Source organism: Hoplias malabaricus, chromosome 3, assembly GCF_029633855.1.
Source record: "Hoplias malabaricus isolate fHopMal1 chromosome 3, fHopMal1.hap1, whole genome shotgun sequence".
Taxonomy (NCBI): domain Eukaryota; kingdom Metazoa; phylum Chordata; class Actinopteri; order Characiformes; family Erythrinidae; genus Hoplias; species Hoplias malabaricus.
In genome coordinates this window covers 14,150,087-14,173,490 of record NC_089802.1, presented here as the reverse complement: position 1 = coordinate 14,173,490, position 23,404 = coordinate 14,150,087, and the positions used below count along the sequence as shown (strand labels likewise).

At 38.8% G+C, this 23,404-nt stretch overlaps 1 protein-coding gene across 1 annotated transcript; it reads right to left on the bottom strand.

Annotated features, from left to right (window-relative positions):
* Nucleotides 1-386: 386 nt before the first annotated feature.
* On the bottom strand, nucleotides 387-22,603 carry thbs2b (thrombospondin 2b). Its single transcript, XM_066663557.1, has 21 exons — nucleotides 22,270-22,603; nucleotides 21,426-21,497; nucleotides 20,432-20,988; nucleotides 19,488-19,572; nucleotides 13,770-13,981; nucleotides 13,164-13,398; nucleotides 12,737-12,907; nucleotides 11,927-12,103; nucleotides 10,734-10,907; nucleotides 9,829-9,956; nucleotides 9,547-9,699; nucleotides 8,448-8,666; nucleotides 7,734-7,841; nucleotides 7,461-7,620; nucleotides 7,241-7,359; nucleotides 6,338-6,572; nucleotides 4,184-4,411; nucleotides 3,402-3,673; nucleotides 3,186-3,283; nucleotides 2,123-2,262; nucleotides 387-2,021 (listed from the first exon to the last, which is right to left on the bottom strand). The coding sequence occupies exons 2-21, from the start codon at nucleotides 21,490-21,492 to the stop codon at nucleotides 2,014-2,016; spliced, it is 3,546 nt and encodes a 1,181-aa protein (XP_066519654.1). The 5' UTR covers nucleotides 21,493-21,497; nucleotides 22,270-22,603; the 3' UTR covers nucleotides 387-2,013.
* Nucleotides 22,604-23,404: the final 801 nt, after the last annotated feature.

Here is a 23,404-nt window from a genome sequence, read left to right as displayed (position 1 = left end):
GGAAAGTAAACAGTAAATAATAGATTTAATGTGAAAATAGGCTTCTTCTTAATAGTAAATTGATGCCGCATTTTGAAATGCAACATCCCTTTCTGTCTAAACTGGTTAGCACTGTTTGATATAATCTACATAAAATTGTATACATTTTATTATAAGCATTTCTTACCACAACTTACCTCTGACTCGGTACATTACAGTTCCTCTATCAAATGAGGAGAGGTGTACTGTTGCTCCAAAACCATTGGGAATGTTAAAGATGATCCATATCATGTGCACCAATAGGTATCAAAGCATAGCACAAAAAAACTTATTGCTTCTTAAATCTAATCTTTTAAATAGAGATTACCATTCACTATGAGAATTTTCATTAAAAAAAGTTGATCATGTATTTATTTCAAACATGTCTGAGAAATATAAGCATTTAATAAAAATGTAAGTGGACATTGATGTTAATCTACGAACTGTCTTTATGCTACATGCACAAGACAATTAGCAGCAAGCTATACAAAGAAGATGAACTGAACCATCGTAGTGTATATGAAATGGCATGTCAAGGATACAGAAAGACAAACTGACATTAAACATTCTTTAAAGTGACACTCTAATGCTGTAATGGAAGACAGATGATAAATGAACGGTTTACCCTTACCTAATGTGTGATTTATTATTGAGAAATTGAGCACAAAAGGCCTGAAATGTATTAATCTCAAAAACATTTGCTTTTACTCCTTTACAAAAACCCAGGAAAATTGTATACAAAGTTTTGGAACCAGAGGCTGGAATTCAGTTTGTGAAAGTTCCAATTTCATACAGATTGAAGTATACTCAGCAGTTCATTTTTGGTGGTGAACATTAGAGAGAACTGGTGCAGTGCTTTTCAGGTGTGGTACACCTTGATGTCATTTTTCAGTATAAATAAACTGAGGGGTATCCTGATTGAAAAGCAAAATTCTAGACTACATCAAAATACTGCTCAATACAACCTTTAAATGTTTGACACTGATTTGTGTTGAATCATTCTGTCACACTGAAGCTTTGGAGTAGGAGTACACCCCCATCTTCACCAAATGACACTATGTGAAATGATGCCCAATGCTACAGACCTTGTGTATTTATTCTCATTAGCGTCCATTACACACACATCCCAGCTCTGCTTCTCTCACTGCCTGACATCACTCTGTTAAATAAACACTCTTCAAGATCCTTTTGCCTGCAAACCACTCAAATTATTTTCACATCAAGTTCAATTTCATCTCAGCATGAGAGAAAACAAACAAAAAAAAAAAGTAAAGGATATTGCAGAGCCATGAGAAATCCAGAATTTATGGACATTAACTACTGAACTGCCACTAACACCAAACAAACAAAACAAAACAAAAACCCTTAGGTTTCTTTGCTCTATCTCTGTAGGTATGAACTGTAACTCAGAGGTGTAAAACATCTTTTTTTTACATTTCATTTGTGAAAGTTTGTCAGTGTAAACAAATAAATAAGTATTTACAATCACTGGCAAAAGCAGAATAAACAAATTGTTAATCCATAATCTTGCACAACAGACAAATAAGTTACAGTAAAAATAGTATTGTTCTGAATATCATACATCTTCTCCAATCAACACTTGTAACCAATGTCAAACTACTCTTAAAAAGGACTTATAGGACACATAAAAAAGACTACATGACTACATATAAAAAATGATAATATTCAAACCCTCAGGTTTATATTCAAGCAGTCAGGTCTGTATTTGTTATTATTAAGAGTATTTGTGCAACAAAGCTGAGAGGGTCATTTTCTCCTTATTGTGGAAATAAGAGTCAGTTCCACTGTCAAAGGCACGTTAAGGTCCATAAATCTGTGCATTCAAATAAAGTGAAAATAACCTGACTCAGGTTCTTAGAAGACTTTCCTGTACGTGATTTAAACTGCGTTACATTTATAAAGCATCACATAAATCTGAAACTTCTTACACTGTTCAGGTTTAAGTCAATGGCAGGAGATGCTTTCATTTCAATGTCAGTTGTCTGCAAGAAGAAAACAGCATAATATATAATTATTAATCAACTCATGAAAAGAGGCACTAGGTGTATGTTCAGAATATTTCTCAGCATTCATATTTCCTCACCTCTGCATTCATATTTGAGGTCAGAGAAGAAGACAAGCTCCTGAGAGAAAACAAATAATCCTAGTCTACCACCAGCAAATGTTTTGTCATAGACAGGCCCCGAGTCAGCCATGATCTGCTTCCCCTCATACATTACAACCCTGTAGAACAAGGAACAGATTATAGAAATGAAAAAAACTAAATCAAATTATATACATTAAACCCATATGCAACAGTAACTAATGTAATGTGAGATTATTTGCCATTGTAAAGCGAAATGTTGGGGGAGGAGGCACCCAGGGAGCAGTTGTGGGTTCAGGGCCTTGCTCAAGGGCAGATCAGCGTGGATGTTCCTGGGGATTAAACTGGCAACATTCGGGTACCAACTAACCATTAGGCCATGGCTGCCCATCTGCTAATCTACATAAACATTTCTAAATGGATCTTTTCATGGGAATATTGTCCTAAAGAAATTAATTTATCAATATGGAAACTTTTAGAAACCATCTAAATAGCTTTAAGGTTTGCATAATGTTTTGATTGGGCTGATTGATGTTTTAGGAACGTATTTGCTGAAAGAAGGAGTCTTGACTTTTTGTGTTTGTTAGCAACGTTGAATTTCTAGCTCCAGAGTTAAATTAAAGAAGATTTGGACACCAAACATGTCTTGGCTGATTGACTACATCTGAGGTTAAATGAACAAAAATTTGCCGAACTATTCCTATAAAAATTGATTTGAAGACTGCTGTCATAACAAAGTGTCATAAGCTTCCCCCTCTTTCCTTTATATCATTTGAAAAAAACAACTGCCATTTATTTGGTGAATATTTCTCGCTGTAATGAATGAATCACGAATAATGAATAAACAAAGAGAAATTCTCCAGAATTACCTGAAATATGATATGATGATGCATTAAAAAAAGTTTAAAATTGATAATATATTTATCTCTTTTCCTTAGACGTTATTGTGGAAAATCAACCACATCAATATGTTAAATAATGAATGTTATTGAGAATGTCTGGATAGTTATGATAACTTTCTTTTGTTTAGGAAAGTGAAAGAAGAAGCTGTGTGAAATGATACCTAATGAAGCCAGTCTTTGGTCTGTGGATGAGGTGCCAGCGGTATGCTGTATAGTCTTTCCAGCCAATGTTCTTTGGATCATGCCAAAGTGTTCGTACCTGGGTAAATACGCACATACCCACACACACACACAATATAATATGCAACCATTTAATCCTATCTGTTTTGATCCTTGTGGTTTCCAGAGTATACAAAGCATAAAGGGTAAAAGCCCACCTGGTCTTTAGTGTTGCCTGTGTGCCAGAGGGCATTTCGCAGGTTCTCCCCTGTGCCTGTGCTAGAATTCACCACTTTGAGGGATAAACCAGAGATTCCAAAGGCCTTGGATGGCTTGTCCTCCCAGTAAGTCTGGGTTATCTGTTTCCACATTACCACATAGAAGCGGCGGCTTGACTGATAGCCAAACACAAAGCCAGCATAGTCATCATCCCGGTCTGTATTCACATAGAAGGTTCCACTGAAATCCACAGCACTGAAATCATCGAAGCCTGAAATACCAAAATATAAAAAGCACAATTAAAAATAAAACATAATTTTTTTTTCAGTTAAAAAAAGTTATGTTAGCATTTTTTCTCAGCTGCTCAAGGCGTGACCGTCAGGTCAAGGTTAGTTTGTGAAGATATTTGATTTGGCCAGGCCTGAATGTATGCCTACTCTAAACTGGACCATCCCCTCCAATGAGTGAACCAACATATCAGCTCCCAGATAAAATACTCATCTCTGCAAAATGGTAAATTCTTCCTCATGGCAATTTGACATTAATTTTGATCCTTTTTTTTTTTTTGGTCCATCAATCATGACACATAAAATAATGAATGAGTTAATTAGTATATGTAACCCACTTTGTTTTTTTTAATGTTTTGTTCAGAGATTTGACATTTTTGGCACTTGGCTCATCACAAACATTGCATTCCCAAGACAAAAAGCTTGCATACCTTGCTATATATGGGAATGAACAAAGACCAGATATAGATGAACACATAATACAATTTTCTTACCTACAGCAATGCCTGGGTCAGAGTTAGCTGTCTGTACCAACTCTTTGCCCTGGTTCCGGACCACCCAGTTGGGGTCAATCTGAATGGTTCCTTTAGGGTCCAGGTGGACCATCTGAAATTTCCTGAAGTCTGTGACACTAATAGCATTGTTCTCAGGGCAGGCATCAAACAGGTCAGGAATATTGTCATTGTCAAAGTCATCTTTACAGGCATCACCACGACCATCACCTGAAGAAAACAGTGAGAAGTAGTTATACAAACAGTTACCCTGCTTTTCTGTCCCTATCAAATCTTTAAATGCTAGCAAATGTATTAATAAGGAACCAGCAGTATCTTTATAAAACCAGTAATGCTAAATAGGCTGTGGATTTTCATGAAGAAAAAATAATCTTTTGGTATTGATATAAACTTTCTATCATAGCTAATCTGCTGATTTACTCTCCTATTGATAGGTCCTCTTGCTTTTAGCATAACTGAAAATTTTGTTTCCTAAGCTTCAAACTCAGCACACAAAGCAAACATAATTTATTCAGCGCATGACACAAGAAACGAAAAGCTTGATGACAGCTAAAATGAGCACATACTTTTGTGCCAAGACTAATTTCATCATGTTATAAATATGAATACTTTTACATAGGAAAGCTATATCCATTGTCACTTTACACAACTTTATACAAGCCTGTGGTTATTGCACAGTTGGACACTTATAATACTTTGACATTTATTGAATCCCACATTGAACTGTTATATACATATCTAAAATACCTCATAAAACACAGGCCCATGGTGCCAGACTGAAACTCTAGTATACGTCTGGCACAACCCTAGTATAACTCTTGTATAAGTCACCTGCATTTTTGTTCCAGTAAAAATTTATGTATCTCATTTTGCTCCTCTTATCAAGCTTCTTTTGATTCTCTATTTTTTATTAGATGGGTCCTTGGATGACCTTCATAGGAAAATATGAAAAAAACCATGGACCAGAAAAATTCAGGCTTGCTCTCTACATAACTGAAATCAGGATTATGCGCTGAGAGAGAACCGCAGGGGTGGGGAGCCCAGAGGAACATTCCAGAAGAAATGTGTCTGATGTCTCCATAGCTGTCTGAGGATCTGCAGAGTACACGCGTGAAGTTTTGGCTTCACATATCTCAGATCAGACTTGCTGCTCTGGGTGAACCTCTACCAATCCCATAAACCTACTAGATCTCTCAGACTCTGACAGGCTGCATGCACTGGTCACATTCAGGTCAGCTACAGCTACACTAATATGCTGACGCCATGTTTAAAACTGTACTATGTATGATTTTTGGTTAAAACAGGAAGAAGTAGGTTTACTGCATCAGGAAGAAAAATATGCAGAAATCTGTGTGTGTGTGTGTGTGTGTGTGTGTGTGTGCTGTTGTGAGTCACCTTGTAAAGCCTGAAATAGATGCAGTTCAAGTGTCAGATCAAATTTGTTGAGAATTTTCCAGGGTTTTATGTGTTAGCATTGTGCACATAGTTAAAAAGAAGGCCCAGCTTTTTGCGCTGAATATGTGAATATGCAAAATTAACATTGTATAGATGAAGGTATTGTTACTATCCAAAAAAAAAGCATATCTCCAAACGGGAAAATTTTTATGAGAAGACAAAACATATTAAGTTCAAGAATATGCATTATAATTCTAATGCATATTTATGTATAGGGTTTTTTTTCCAAGTAATTTTTAAATATTTCTATTGACCCAGCTCTTGAGAATATTTAACACTGTGAAAAGTCCAGCCTAATTTGTTCAAATGACATAGAAAAATTTAAATCTGATAAAATGGAAAATATGGTTTTCATTGGAGCGTGACAACATGATGACATTAGTGAATAACTTCTTTACATTCACAGTTCACCAAAAGTAACAAATAAAAACTTACACTTAGTTCATTCATTTGAATCTAGCAAGAGTGCATATGGCCTCAATGGTGGTATCTGTCTATTGAGCATTAGCATTCTAGCATTATTTGAAGTGTAGTCCTATCTTAGTGGAACAAGTATGTGCCCCAAGTGGGGTTTGAACCCATGACCTGCTGTTGACTCCTAACTAAGTTATTTTTGCAAACTGACCCAAAGGCCAAATAAATTGAGAGCAGGTCTAAGGTTCTGTTTTAGCCTGCCCTCACCAGTAGAGTCCAGCTGATCTGTGTTAGGCACCAGTCTGCAGTTGTCTCTGTCATCTGGAATTCCATCGTTGTCATCATCGTGGTCACAGGCATCTCCTTTGCCATCATTGTCATGGTCTGCTTGGTTGGCATTAGGAATGTAGGGACAGTTGTCGATGTTATTTTGATGACCATCCTCATCAATGTCCTGGTTGTTATCACACTGGTCTCCAATCAGGTCATTATCCATATCAGTCTACAGTAACAAGACAGTCACGTTAAAAAATTATGTTTGTTTTCTTAGATACACAGGACTGTGCAGAAGTCAGAGACCACTCTATTTATCCATTAAAATTAAAATACAACATATAATTTTTCTGTCAGAGGTAAATCTATGGCTGTCTATATCTATGGCTGTGTAGGCTGTGGGTTCGAGCCCCGCTCCGGGTGACTGTCTGTGAGGAGTTTGGTGTGTTCTCCCTGTGTCCGCGTGGGTTTCCTCCGGGTGCTCCGGTTGCCTCCCACAGTCCATAAACAAACGTTGGTAGGTGGATTGGTGACTCAAAAATGTGTGTGTGTGTATGTGTGTATGTGTGTGTGTGTGTGTGTGTGTCGCCCCGTGAAGGACTGGTGCCCCTCCAGGGTTTGTTACAGCCTTGTGCCCGGTGATTCCAGGTAGGCTCCAGACCCACCGCGACCCTGAATTGGATAAGCGGTTTCAGGCAATGAATGAATGTAAGAATGGTTTGGTTGAAATCTCTTCCTCTATTGTCATGACATTTTTTAAACAAGTTTGGTAGAAACTCTAATTAATTCAAAAAGCTTTAAAAAATCTCAAGCAACACTTGTATTTTGTCTGTACTGTGCAATCATAAGGGTAACTAAACCCTAACCCAGGCCAACACAATATATTCCCCCTCTGACCTGTTGTGGGTTGTGAACCAGGGGGCAGTTATCACACTGATCTCCAACACCATCCAAATCTGTGTCCTTCTGGTCAGTGTTGTAAACAAGAGGGCAGTTATCTTTGTCATTCAAAATTTCTATAAATCAAAACAGTAAGTGGAGGTTAGTCACCATTTCTAGATAACTGAAATAAAGTGGTTATAAGGTTAATATATTAGGAGCAGATCATGTTTATTACCGTCTCCATCCATGTCATCAGAACAGGCGTCTCCTTCCCCATTGTTGTCTGTATCCGTCTGAGCAGGATTGTGCTCATATGGACAGTTATCACATCGATCGCCCACTGCATCTTTATCATAGTCATACTGCCGAGGGTTGTACATCAAGGGACAGTTGTCCTAAAAAAATGATTAATAAAAGTTTCATTTGTTTTTATAGATAGCATCATAAATGGTGTGATCAGTATGATTTTTCTTGAACCTATTCTTTAATAAACAATAAAATCACTCACCCTTTCATCCACAATATCATCATTGTCATCATCCTTATCACATGCATCTCCTTGTCCATCGTTGTCAAAGTCTTCTTGACCAGAGTTGGGAAGTGTGGGACAGTTGTCCTAAAATAATCAGTGATTTGGATTATTCTCCATTTAAGAAGAACAGTTATGAGATTAACACGTTTTGTTATTCAAACCTGTTTACACACATGAAACTAGTGTTCCAATGTGGCTAACTTGAGGCTATATTTCTGTTTTTGTTTGCTAGTTATATTAAGGGTTGTTGGGTGTTTTAGTTCTCATTTTATGTTGTGTACCACTCCTTTCTTCTCATGTACTCAAATATGCTATGCCTTAACCTGCCATATACATGACGTCTTGCAGACTGAGACCCTGGCTTCCCTCATGGGTGTGTTTTAAAGGAACAGGCCATTACCATCAAAAGCTAAGAATGATGTAATAATGAAAACTCCAGAGTAATAACAACCAAGGGGTGTGTTGCATATAAAATATACTGACTGAAACAGTGTAGCAGTTTTTTGGTTTTGACGGAGCTATAATATGGTTTTGGGTAATTCCACTGTTTTGAACTCTGGGTCAAGCAAAATGGAACCAATGAATTATTTTTATACACAGATTTATAAAACTACATCTATATTCCAATTTACCCACCTCACATGAAAAATCAGCTTGTGAACCTGTTAACTTGGTAAAGTATTGTGGTACCTTTTTGCAGTGGTAAGTGGCATTGGCTCCACACACCAGATCCTGATTGGGCCATCCATCCAGGTCAAAGTCCTCTCCACAGATGATGCCATCTCCAGCATAGCCAATACGGCACTCACACTTGTACATGGGCTCAGTGACATGGCTGAGGAAGATACACTCAGCATTCTTATGGCAGCTGTGGCTGTTGTCTTTACATGGATTGTAAGGCTCACAAACCTGCTCAAAAAGTGTTTCAGAGAGATATAAAGAACCATTTAGCTTACAGTACAGGTCTATATCCTGATACCAGTAACATAAACCTGTCACTTAGCGTCTCTGAGCCACCAGGGGCATTGTAAATATGTTTCTACACTTTAATGTACGATGGGTTCATAAATCTATAGACACCTATTTAAGCCCTTCAGTAACACTGACATAGACATATATACATAAACATTTATAAATACTTATTCCAATGGCCATCATTTGTCATAGTGGCACTGCCAACTTTGATGCCAAGTTAATTTTGTGTTATTTTCATGAGGTTACACTGCGTCATGACACTTTCTTCTTCCACCAAATGTGACATGGTCCAAGCTAATGTCAGCAAAACCACAATAGCACCAGACAAATCTGTTTTGTACCATTACTTCAGCATTGAAAAAAGTATCCATTATGGTCATATATATATATATATATATATATATATATATATATATATATATATATATATATATATATATATATATATATATATATATATGTGACCATAATGGATGCTTGTTTCAATGCTGATGTAATATGCCAATAATGGATGCTTTTTTTAATGCTGATATATATGCCAAGCATCGACTCATGTGTGATGTTTCTGTCATCTGCCCACCTCTCAATCCTTTACACCACAGTTGTCCCCAAAAACGAGGAATTACAAATTTTGTATGTGATTCTTTCACATCCTTGTGCATTTTTTGCATTCATTACATAAAAAATTATAGATTTGGGTGAAGACCATTAATAAGATGTTGCTTAGAGCCCTGAGCTTGTTCAGAAATGACCTGCCATATCACCTCTTCCAGGAGCATGAACACACCAAGTCATTGAGGGCTGAGGAACTGACCTGTTTGTTGGTTTTAGCTGCCTCCACTCCCATGCCGTAGGGTTGGGAGCCTTTATAGCGTGGGGGGCAGGGCAGACAGTGGAATCCTGGGTCTGTATTCACACACTGCTGCTGTCCACCCACTTTATGACACACATCTGACACCATATCACACTGCATAGGACCCCCCATTGCAGAAGAGAAGGGGTGGTTTAAAAGGGAAAAGGTGTACCAGGGTTATTAAAATGAAAAATTATACACACAAAACATTGGGTTTAATTACTTCACTATCGGATTTCTTACCTCATTCACGTCTTCACATGAAGTCCCATTGCCACGGTAACCAAGTGGACATGGTCCACACTCCCAGGAGCCGTCAGACACAGTGCTGCACTCAACTCCCGCAAAACAGGGGTTCGAAAGACAGCCATCTGACAAAAATAGCCCAGTACAACTCCACTGACTACACTGTTCAATTCAAATCCAACACAATTTCATGCAGTGTCTTTGATAAAGGTTCCAAATATTTTGGCCATTTTTTTAGACACAAAGCCTTTACAATCTACTTAGAAAAGAAATGAAATAAAATGTGACGTTCTAGAGCAGCTGGAGTGGCTTCTGTGATCTTGGTCTAATCATTCAATATCAGTACCTGATGTCACTAATGTTTGCATGGCTTAGTTTCATCAAGTCCTCACAGAAATACTCTGTCCAAAGCTTTCCCAGATGGGGAGAAATACTTACTGCAGCATGGATGTGTATATAAAATAATTCATATAATTTTCAGAAGAATTGTTGTATGACCATGTATCTATAATGCTTATACTAAACTATAATCTGTATGTATCACCCAGTAATGAACTATAATATTGCTTCAATTAACCATCTGCTTCTGACATTATTTTCCTGTAGAATTTACTGTAATATTAATAGAGATCATATTTTTAACCCCTAAAACTCTTCTTGATTAATTTATACAGTACATTACCGAATGTTTTGATGTCAGTTATCAAACATTATCTGAAGTTATTAGTTGTGTGAACGAATCAACACATGCTGAGTTATTCAGTTTAAGACTTCAGTAATTACAAAACATTACTCAGTGTATATAGGCTCTGTAGAGTGTGTAGAATTAAAAGGGATGAAGATGAAAAGCTTTTGGAGACTACGAAAACCAGAAGACTGTAATAGGAATAATATGTGCTTACTGATAGGGCACTCCTGTTTGTTGCAGACTTCGTTTTCAATGAAATCTCCCATACACTTCCTGCCTCCGTGCTGTGGAGGAGGGCTGTTGCACTCTCTCTCTCTTGTCTTCAGACCACCACCACATGTTGCTGAGCAGGTTGCCCATGGTGACCACGGACCCCAACCTCCGTCAACTAAAGCAATACATGAATGCCAAATTAATGAACACATTAATTAAATATGTGGTTAACAAACAAAGAAGAGGTAGCTTTATAATCCAAAACACTATAATCCAAGCATCAAGACTCATCCCAAATGTGCGCTGTAGGGAGTCTGTGTACTATGACCTGCTGAAAGCTATGTTTGTATGATGGAATAATATCGCTTAGCTTCAAGCCTCTGGAGTGCATATTTACTTTGCCGGACCATCTGTTAGTTATTTAGTTACATCTTGTTTTTGTCCTGTTTGTTATTTGGTTTTATGTTCTCTTTGTTCTATTTGAGTAATTGGAGTGATTGGAAAAATACAGAATAAAAATCTATGAGACAAGGGACAGCAAAGCAATATTTCAATGTGGACTTCAAAGAACCTGAAGGCAATCCTAAGAGTGAAAATGAATGTCAAAATTTCTCTTCACGTATTCAGACTTCTGAAATCTATCATTTGAGTTGCGTCTTCTCCTCTTGGATTATATATTGCATTACGTAAGAACTCTAATACGGTAATGTGCCTTGAGTGCCTACACATGCTCCACTAATGTGGAAATAACACATAAATGCCCAAAGTCAGCAGACTAGTGTGCACACATTTCTGCCTCCCTTTGCACTCCTCTCCAGCTGAAACTAAATCCCCATCAAGAGGTTGGCCAGATCGTAAGCCCTCAGTGCCCCTGGTGGGAGAAACCCTGCTGGGTTTCCAACTGAACACAGTTCTCTCCTGTATCCTTCAGGACAATCTCATTTATTGGGCGTGTCATGAGTGTCTTACCCATAATCCCTTGTGGCAGAAGTTGCCAGGACTAAAGTCGTGTATCCTCCCAACTGTAATGATAATATAAGCCCTGGAAAGACTGACATCACTCTCTTTCTGTCTCTCATCCCAACACCCCCCACCCCAGCCCTCTCTGCAGGGTACATAGAAGATGGGCTCTAAATAACCCTGTGTGTGGTTGAGCTTGTTAAATTGTTGTCATCTTTGGGCTACCATACTCACTCGGGCAGGGATCAGCCTGGCAGCTCTGTGTCTCTCGTCCTTCTCCCTCGCAGTCTTTGCCTCCTCTCTGAGGAACAGGAGAGTTGCAGTGACGGATACGAGTGATAACCCCCTCACCACACGTCACAGAGCACGAGGACCAGGGAGACCACAGACTCCAGCCACCATCCTGGCGAACTAAACACAACAGAACTTCACTTACCACAGACGCACACTTCAGACTAGTTGTGTACAATGCATCATTGCGTGTTGATGACAATGTATAATAATATAATATCATAAACCATATCATCTGGATATCGCTCCTAGTTGAGGATTTTTAAAGGAAGACAAGAAATACTTTAAATCTGCATCCTAAAGAAGGTAATTCACTTTTCACTGCCTGCATTCAAACATGTGTGATGTTATTTTGGTAAATCTGACCACAATGTCTGAGATTTCAAATAAAACTGTTTCACATAAAAAAAAGTCATGTGAAACAACTGCCCTTTTTCCCAGAAAAAAGATCTGAGCAGCAGGGGACTTCTGATGACTCTGCAGAAAAATTTAGGAGATCTGTTTTATTATTTTTCTTTCCTATGGTGAAATTAAAGCAAGCACTTTATATAAAACCACAGTGTACCACATAAAAATGTTTTGTGATTGTATTCAATTTATAATTTAAATATACCTAGTCATGGCAAAATAATCAAATATTCACACACACATATTCAAGAGTTCATGATGCACTGATTCATGTCCTGGAATCATAAGAAAATTAGAAATGTATACTCCCAGTTTTGACAGGCAAAAATAAAGCATGTTTTGTACCTCTTCGGTCACATTTTCCCAGGCTGCACCTGCGAGTCTGGATGGAGGGGCCGGAGCATGTATTGCTGGAGTCATCACATGATCGTCCTCTCTGCTGAGTGCCACTGCCACAGGTGACTGTACACTGAGTCCACTCAGACCATGGAGACCAGCCGTCATCACTGTCCATCGCTGCCCACAGAAATATTATAACATGATTCATTCATTTAAATTGCAATCACATATTTCAATTTCTCCTTTTCACAACATAACACTTAAACATAATTCAAGCCGTTTACCAGGGGTGGTTGTTTAATATTATTCAGATTTTTCAGTTTAGATAAGTTACAGAATTTATCCTAAACAAGGTAAAACTAATCCAACTTCAGTAGGCCTTACGCTTCATAGTAGTTACCAAATGATTATGAATTATGTGAGGGCCACTCACGAAGGCATACTGGACAGCACTCTCCATCGATGAAGGACGGATTAGCACAAGCCACTGGAGGGCAGGTGATCTGCCGGCACACTACTTTCCCCTCCTGACATGTGCATTTCGTACAGCTGTCCACCACCCAGTCCTCCTTATTTTCGAACATGCGTCCGTCCTGCCAGCACATGCTCTGCTCCACAGGATCCTGCATCTTATTGAGGGCCTCCCGCATCACTGTGTTCTCCTCCGTCTGAAACCCAGCACCAAACAGTCTGGATGAGCCAAACGGACCCATGTTCCTCAGCAGGGGACTCCCCACCCCCAAAACATATCCAGCATACACTTACAGCAGCACGCTGCCTTCAAATGGTCATAAATTTCCAACCAACCCATAAAATGCATAAAACACTGTGATTTACTGTGCAAACATTCCTTCCACAGGTATGCGGGTAGACACCAATTATGGTCCAATTATCCAGTTTAAGCAAACGGAAACAGTGAAAAATTGCCCTCAGTGGGGTTCCGAGCTTGTTCAGCTTTTATCCCCCACATGTCTGACACATTTATTTAGACTCAGGTATAAAAACGTAAAAATAGAGATACTAAATGTGGCAGACTCACCACTTTCTGCAAGCCATCAATGAGGTTACTGACAACAACACGCAAGCCCTTGAGCTCCTCAAAGAGATTGGCCAGTTCCTCACAGGATCGCTCACACATCAGCTCAGAGGAACTGGTTGCTGCAGGTTCTGGGTTTTGGCCGATAAGGTTGGTGGCAATGGAGGAAGGTACGACCACCTGTTCTTCACTCTCACTCACTATATTTTCCTCCTCTGCTCAGAGAAAAAAGGCACAAAGCTTAGCAGAACATTAAAAACACACAAGAACGTCCATTTCATTAGATGACCAGCTTGGGTTAGTTCAACATTGAATCACCATTGAATTTTGTTTTGATTTTGAAATCCACATTGCGTTCATAGTTGGAAAAAAAATGTATTATTTAAACTTTGAATTTGGACAGGTGCCTAACAACTCCATGTAATTTTAGGCAATGCTGAATGCATTTTAAACCACACTAAACTGACTCCAACTGCATATGGGATCAGAGAAACTTGAAAGTAGTGTAAATGCAAATATATGTATGTATTAATTGATTTATTTATTTGTTTGTTTGTTTGCTAACTTATCACTTCAAACTTTGTGCAAATATAATATTGATTAAAAGCTCCCCCTTATTTGTGATTTTTAAAGATATTATATATTATATAACACAAGAATATGAATATACATGAAACATCATGTGCATTTTTGTTACTGAAACTAAAGTACAGAGAGTTTCTCTTAGGTGCTCAAGCAAATGTCACATTGCATACAACAATAAAGGAAGTTTCAGGGATATTTAATGCAAATTTCACTGTGGGCTACTCTGTAGAACATACACTTGTAAACTTCCCGTGGCACTAGGTTTAGATGAGATAAAGTAGCCATCTCCAAATACTCCAGATAGATTACCACTGAGACACTAAAGTACCACACGTACCTCTGTGACCAGAAAAAGCTTTGCTGAGAATCTCAGTTTATTATATAATAATTCAGTTATTATAGCAAGCCTTCAGTCATCTAGCAGCATGCAAGTACAGTGAATGGATATAAAAGAGAACAGCTCCTGTGTGCAAAGGTCTGTATCAAATGTCTATGCTTGTTCAGTTCTGGCCCCACATGGGGGTCTCTTGGCATAACATGACACACAAAAATGCAGATTTGAGCCCATTGCAGCAGCAAAGATGTTCTGGAAATGTAATGCATAGGTCTGAGGCATGGATAAATGTAAAGAACAGGAAGCTGGAGCCATGGGGGTCCATGACAAGCCATGCTCAATTCCTGTGTGGAAGGCCCTGGGGATGGCATGGCAGTCAACCACAGGAAGAGTGTGCATTTTCATGGCTCCTGCTGAATACAGAAACAGAGGCTGAATGGAAACTTCTTTTTTCTTAAGGAGGGGGGTCCTCAGCATGATGCCGAAGCCTGTCTGTAATAAACCCTCATTATGCACGAGACTGAGGCTCTTAAAGATTGTTCCAAAGAGTCAAAGAAATCTTGTGCCCCAGTTTCCACAGACCCATGACATCACACAAGTCCAACCACAGGTTTCTGTTACAGCGCAACGACCTCTCCCAGTGCTCACCAGTCACTCTCTTTTGAAGAGGACATTTGAAGTTATTTTAAGGAGCTATAAAAATATAGGCATGGCAGTTCTTCACAACAGGGCAATAGCCCACCTACTGTACATCGCTAAAAATATGTTACCCCGAACTACCACAGAGCATACAGTAAGTACAGGTCATTCACAAATAAAACACAGCCTATGGACTTTTTATGCCACTGTGTAATTACAGGCATGTCTAAACCCCAGTGATTTTTTTTTTTTTTTTTTTTTGCTATTTACTATGGTTAATGTCATCATCTCTGTCACATGAACTTGTAGCTTGTTGCCTTTTATATTTCCACCCAATAGAACTCTGTAGATATATATTCTATATATGTATATATATAATTTTCATACCTGATAATATTGACATTGTATCTCTTTATTAAGAATTTACTAGGATAATAACTAGGAATATATCATACTGAGCAGTCACACGATTGTAAAAGTCAATCAACTCATGAATTTTCCGAGATACGAGTCGTCGCTCGGTCAATGTTTTTTTTTTTTTTTATAATAGTTTTTTTATAATAGTGTATAATAGTGTTTCAATGTATTCTAATGGGGAAATTTGATATACAAGCAAATTTAGTATCTCAGTCAAAAAACGCATTAAACTTGTACGTCAAGGTCCTACTGTATACAGTTTGTCATATATATGAAGTACTAAGTCAAAATTATGGGTGATAGTTAGGATTTATTAAATGGCTATACTAAAGAACACTTTTCTTTTTTATGTGAGAAGATTTGTTGCACAATTTTGCCCTTCCTCCTCCTCCTCCTCTCTCTCTCTCTCTCTCTCTCTCTCTCTCTCTCTCTCTCTCTCTCTCTCTCTTCTGACCTCCGACTAAATGCTTCACCTGTGACACTAATAAATCTTGTTCCAGACAGAAATTATAATTTGGACGGTGATACAGAGGAGAGAGATGTTTCAGGCTTTAGCTGACAGCATTAAATATAACTTTGTTTTCCAAGCAGTTTTCTACAGTGGCATTTCTTCACGTTCTGAATCACAGCTCCCTGACTGCAGAAAAATCAAAACAAATGCATGTCTCTGCTGAGTTGTAATGTTTGGGTCTGTCAGCAGCATTTTTAAACCTTTGAATGATGTCTCACAGAATGTAGAAACAGTCTAAAACCACTGATTAATTGCAGCCCCTGAGGTGCACGAACAGAACAGGTTGATTAACGATTAATTTCAACAGGATGTGTTACAAAACAGTGCTTTAAGTTTCATAAGTATGCTGGCTGTATATACATTTAAGGCATTTTGCATACACTCTTATCAAAAGTGAACTTTTAAGTCTTTTAAAGGCTTTTATACACTTTTAATCATGCTACAGTAGTACGAGTCTTGCCTGGGGACTCTTAAAGGTATAGCTTAGTAGTAGTAGTAGCCGGAATGTAGAAGCTAGGAATGTACCCTCAGTCAGCTCGGTGGAAGCTACTACACTACAGAAACTATACAAACTGTACACTAGAGTAACCACTATAGATTTTAGTTATAGTCTGTAGCCGATTTCACTCTCATATGCGCTGGTCATACACTAAACTCGCCAAAGGTCTTTAAATCAAGACAGCCTGTTGGCCTAGACTGCAGTTTCTTGATCCAGCGATCTTTTTCACTCTTCAACTCTGGGTCTGTTAAATGCATTTAAATCCCCAATGACTGTGTGCTGGGCTGTCTGACTGTGTGTGTGTGTGTGTGTGTGTGTGTTTCCATGTGTATGTAAGCATGTGTATGACCCTTCTTTTCTGCCCCTGCTGCTTTCTGTTATCTGACCTTACATGTGGTCTACACGTTTTTGTTTAAAACAGATAGTATTGTCTCTGATTCAAAATTGAATAGACTGAATACATTCAGCCTTATCTGACTCAGGGCATTACCTATGTAAGATCACATCGAATCTGCTTTGTTAAAATAGCCCAATGTTTTCAGCATGACAGTACCGTGCAAAAGTCAAGAGACAACTGTCTGCAATATTTGATTTCCTATCAACACCAACACTGAGTACAAGTTATTCATTTATTAGAACTTCAGTCTCAACTACTGTCAACGTCAAACATACAGCATGCAAAGCTTTTATCTTTGAGAAATGAAAATCAAGCTGCATTCTTGCATTAGTTCTATTCATTCTTGTAATTCAACTCAGCAGTGTGGGTCTGTAAGGATGTGTGCTTGTTGAGAGGGCTTTAATGAGAACTGGAAACAAGACAAAAAATGTTACAAGCTTTTCTCCACACAATACACTGAACACCTGAGAGCCCAAACTTAAACATTACATTACTTGAGTAGTAAGAAGCAGAACTACATCCAAGACTGAATTTTGGAAGAGTTTAGAAACCCTGCAGACTTCTTTGAAAACTGCAAGCCAATCTCCTGGAAAACACAGATGCTGTAACACAGGCTGTATCTGTTGCACACACTAAATACTGAATAAATGAATATTACATTCATATTTTGTTTTTTTGTGCCTTTGTGGAATTTTCTGTGAAAATCCATAAATTAAAATGCTAGATTTTGGCTATTTGTGTGATTACAGATAATTGTTTAAAAATGCCCTGAGCCTTTATGTATCCCAAAAATGTGTTATCAGTCTTGTCTACCAAGCAAAAAAATATGCAAATAGTTATACAAGCATGTCAGCCTTGACCCTGAATTATAGCTCATCTTGCCCTAAGGCTAAAGAATGCCATGCACGAGTCCAATGAGTCCCTCCACCACCAATACCCTCCCCCTACTCACACAAAGTATTTTGCTCCAAGCAAGTTTTTCGCTAATCATTCCTTCAGTCTGGCTGGCATATCTGAATCTGGATGAGTGCATACAGGTTTCCAAGAGTGTGAGTTCCACTCAGGATATTTATTTTTCTAAGCTAAATGCCAAGTGTTAAAACCATCTCATGATCATGAGGGACAGCCTGCTGAAGTTAGGAAATCTAATTTTTTCCAAGTAACATATTGCAAAGCTCCTGGAGTTCCACATCAATTCACAGTTTAGTGTTTTCCCTGCTGTTACGAATCAGACTCAGTTAATTCAATCCAAGCTTTGATTATAATAAAATGAGCTGAAAGCAGTGTATTAGACTTAAAAAACAAAGTTCTAGGTGGGTGGCCTGTGAAAACATTTTCATACATTTGAAATGACCAGCACTTCAGAGATCAATTATTTATTGTAGGACAGGTTTGCAAAAGAGTGTACTACATCTACTTACATTAACTGACATAAATCTACATAAATATTTCATCATCATCATCATCATCTTCTTCTTTGCCGTTTAATCTATTTCAGGGTCGCGGTTACATAAATATAAATATTTTGAAAGGATTATTCAAAAGGCCTTATTAACTGTAATGCTAATTAATCACAATACCTATGTCAAACAGCTTTCCCGACAGTGGTATAAGATCACAACTTTGGGTAAAATAGTACTCTACACTGACATAATGTTATAGTGTGACATAGGGCCACAGAACATGTGCATCTACACTTCCCTTTCATATGGTCTTCATTATGTCATTGTGACACACATTGACAGACAAAGTCATTGCTATTTCACTTGTCAATGTCATAAAAAACTACTGTCACTTCTTTATATAGAGGACATGTCATTAGTGTTGGGAAATGTCATTTTGATTACAAAAGTTACTTTTTGCATTCTGCGTTTACAAATGTTTGGGTTGGTCTTTTGTCAGTGTGGCCCAAGCCCATAGAGACAGGACCAGTGGGGCTTAAACTTTCCCCATCTCATTACCTCGAAAGAGAGGCCGGACACAGCCAGTGGCAAGGCTTTAGCGAGCCCCTTGATACTGTCTCCAGCAGGTCCAATCCAAACTTACATAGCCCTACACACACATTTACAAACACTTACTCCAATATGTGGCATTTGTCATGAAAGTTTCATCTGTATACATGCATGTGTAAGGGAGTGAATATAGGCTGGTACACAGCCAGTGGCAAGATTTTAGTAAGCCACCTCTGTCCAATCTCCGGGGGCTAGAGCCAAAGTCAGTTGTTATGAATGGCTTATGTATGGGTAATGTGACCTTACGAACAGTAGCCTACAGCAAAGTGTTGCTAAATTCAAATAAAAAAGATCTCACAAAACGTTTTCACAAGCTTATGCACTCACCTGGATTTGCCAGCTCACAGCCTCGAGCCTCTAAAACATCCTCAAGAGGGGTGTCAAAAATAAACTGCACATTCTGCAGCAAGCCCTAAGAGAAAGACGAAGACAATGTGAGCTTTAGCAACTCCATGATACTATAACCTGGCCACTTATACAATGTTAAAATGCATTAGTGCCATAAAGTAGGACTTGCAATTTTATTTACTGCTATTTAATGCTGTCAATCCTCACAACAGTCATAGAAATAGACACCTAAACATGTCTTTTGCTTATTGTTCATAATGATCACAACATTTCAGATTGTATTCAGATTCTCATATTGTAGACTCTGAGCTCAGTATCAGTATTGCATAGGCCATTATAACAATAATGCCTGATAAAAGACATATTGTGAAGCCCCTGCTGAGGACAGCACAAAGGTTTTTGGCCCAGGAGCCCCATAACGGGGGAGTTAGGATGATTCTAAAGGGACCTAAATAACAGTTTGTTTTGGAGCACAGAGAAGCACTGAACGTTGCAAAAAAACATAAAATAAAATTTAAAAAATGCAAGATTCAATATGTCTACAAACAATGACTACACAGTTAATGTCTTTATGCAAATCATTGAATTTGTAAACATCCCCTCTAATCAAAGGTTAATCTCCCAGGAGTAGGGAATGGAATATATGCCAGACCGCTAATAAAATTGTGGGCAATATGGCAAAAATAAAATATCACAATACCTATTAAAAATTATTGATATTCAATGTATTCTTGATACATACCATGATATTACATTTATATACATTTAATCAAGACAAAACAGTTTAATAGGTACTTAAGGTTTAATGACATATAAATATATGTATCATAATAACAATCAAATATTTGCACATGAAAATTCTCTAATGCTCATCATATATAAAATCACCCCAAATTCAGTTCAGAATAATGTAGCATTCTCACCCTGAAGTGTGTCTCGCGGCTGGACCCCTTGGCCACATACATGCGCCCTCCAGGGGCACTGAGGTGCTCATAAAATGGCTCATCCAGAATGAAGCTATCAATGAGAGCACAGTTAACGTAGAGGGTGGTGGTCTCTCCGTGCACGTGCAGGGTGACATTCTTCCACTGAGAGTCTGACAGGTCTACATCCTCGAAGGAGATGACATTTCTAGAGCCATCCGCCCACCAGTAAACCAGGTCCAGCGTGTTAGTGCGTCCATCAGAGACCACCTCAAACTGCCTGCGGCCCCCGTGGCCCTCCAGGGCCAAGATGGTGCCGCGAGATGTTCGGTCTTGACGCAGCGTCGCCGTCAGTACAAAGCCCTCATTGTTCTGTATTTGCAGCAAAAGCTGTTTCAGGGCCTCGGGGCTCACTGAGGGCAATAGGTCAAAGCGAATGAAACGATAGGCTGGCGAATCCATATGGGGACCCCTGAAGATCTTCACCCCCAAGGTCTTCCTTGTGATCCCACTTCGTTCAAAAATGTCAAACACAGTCTCGTCCTCCACCTGACCATCTGCATATAGACACACATATAGAGGTAGCGGTGGACATTGTCATTGTCATTATGCTCCACTACATTATGCTTCACTACATTCACATTACACAGTCTATGTGGTGCTTATGATATTTTGCTTTAAAAATGCACATATCTTATTTATTTAAAACTGTGACCACAAAAATCTGAATTCATGTTGGAACTATTCGATGGCATATCTCTGCCCTTGTGTACATTACAGTTATAATCACCATCCAGTATGTCATGGGCAATGTCATGTCATGATAAAATGGCCTCAGTGTTGTCAGGGGAATGGTTTGGTCTGTGCTAATGACATTTATGGTTCCCTTACAAATACAAATGACCCATTAATGAAAAAAGATCAAATCTAAGTGAAACAGTCCAGGTAAAGCAATAAAATTCTGTTGTAGAAACTGGACTGAGCTGAAGCTTACCTGGCTCCATGGCAGAGGAACAAATGAAAAAAAGGGCCAGGACAAAGTGGCATCCTCTGAGAAGCATTATTCCTAACAACACACACAAATAAAAATAGTACTCAATCCACAACCTTACACAATCTTACAACTTTAACTTTCTTAAATATAAACATTTTCTTTGACAAATTTGTATATACATTTTATTAATTTTAGATCTAACAATTTTGTAAAGGATATCAGTGGGTTTGTAGTAGAAAATTAAAATTACTTTTAGTACATATTCTTTCAAAACTTCAGATGTCATGCGCATGTGAAAACTCATTGCTTTTTTCAACATACCCAGCACTGTGTACATGGCCAAAAGTGTGTAGATGCCCTGATAAAAAGTACCCTATGTATCTATGTAAAGGTCAAATGTTCAGTTGTGAAAAAAACACCTTACTATCTCAGTACAAAAGCATTAACAATATAGGACGCTATAGAACAGCTGCACAGGAGCTTAAGGTCATTGTTCTTAGCGTCAAGTGTTGACTAAAGGGAAATAAAGCCCCCCCCAAGCACTGCCTGTGGACCAGTGGACCTGTGTCCTCTGGACAGATAAAACTATATTCAGTTCTCTTGGGATGAAACGCAATGTTGCTTCTGTTTCAAAATTAATTATCCAATATCTGCACCTGATCTCACTAATGGTTATGTGTCTGAATGCACTTAAATCCTCACAGATATTTTCCAACTTCTAGCTTCAATAGTAGAGGCTATTACTCCAGCCTAGCCTTGATTTCAAAGTGAGTAACCCTTGTCCTGAAAAATAAAACTCCAAGGCTACATCAGCTCCTACAGCTGTGAGCTCGTGCCTCCTTACCCAAGCTGAAGAGGAGCTCTTTGGATCAAGGGAAAGAGAAACACAGGCCAGATTCCTCACAGATGTTGAAAATGAGTGAATGCTCCTTTCATGAATCAGCTCCGCTGCGGTCAGAGCCCTAGGAAAGGGCAGACTCTGTGCGTAAAAAGTGGATCCAAGTGAGACCGAGCGCAGTGGCGCATGCGGGGAAACCGGAGAGACGCAGGGATAGCAGAGGGATAACTCTAGTCCGTTGTTCCTCTAAAGCAGAGTGGAGGTTTGTGGAGGTAGTGTCTCTGTTCTGAGTGAGGTGTGTGTGCGTGTGTGTGTGTGTGCGTGCTCGCGCGCGCGCGTTTGTGTGTGTGATATGTGGTATGTGTGTGAGAGAGCGGAGCAGAGCCGCTGCGCTCCTCCCTGCAGCTTTAGACTTTCGAGTTCAGGTTTTATCAGCTGCACGCTCAAAGCTCTCAAGGAGGAGTCAGGAGCAGCGAGGAGGAGGTACACATCACTGAAGCGTTCATTTAGGATATATAATTATCACTTTAAACTACAACCGGACTTTTGCGCGTCCCTGTGACCCTGTGAACAAGGTTTAACAAGGATTTAGGAAGAAGAAGAAAATTATGATGATGGTCAAGTGACATGATTTTCTACATGAAAACTATGTAGTTGCTTGCTTGCTGCTAGGTGAATTAAACAGTGTTGCTAATTATGTGTTTGGGTGTAATTCGTGGCTATGGTGTTACAAGCTGGTTGCTAAGGTGTTGCTAGGTGGTTGCTGTGGGATCCCATTTAGTTGCAAGGGTGTTGCTAGGTGGTTGGTTTGGGATCCCAGGTGGTTGCTGTGGTATGTCATGTGGTTGCCAGGGTGTTGCTCGGTGGTTGCTGTGGGATCCCAGGTGGTTGCCAGGTTGTTGACTATGTGGTTACTATGGATTCAGAGATGGTAATATGTGTTCTTGCACTATTTTGTGGCTGTGTGAAAAAATTAAATCCAATCAAAAAGCTAAATATTGTACCCTCTGTAAAGACTCCTACAGGGAAAATAGTGTTTTTCCCTTGGTAAATTTCCACACAGTGTTTTTTTTTTTAAATGCCAGCTGATGTATTATGAGTCAGCAGTAAAGGCAATGGTGGAGTATTTCTACTTTGAAAC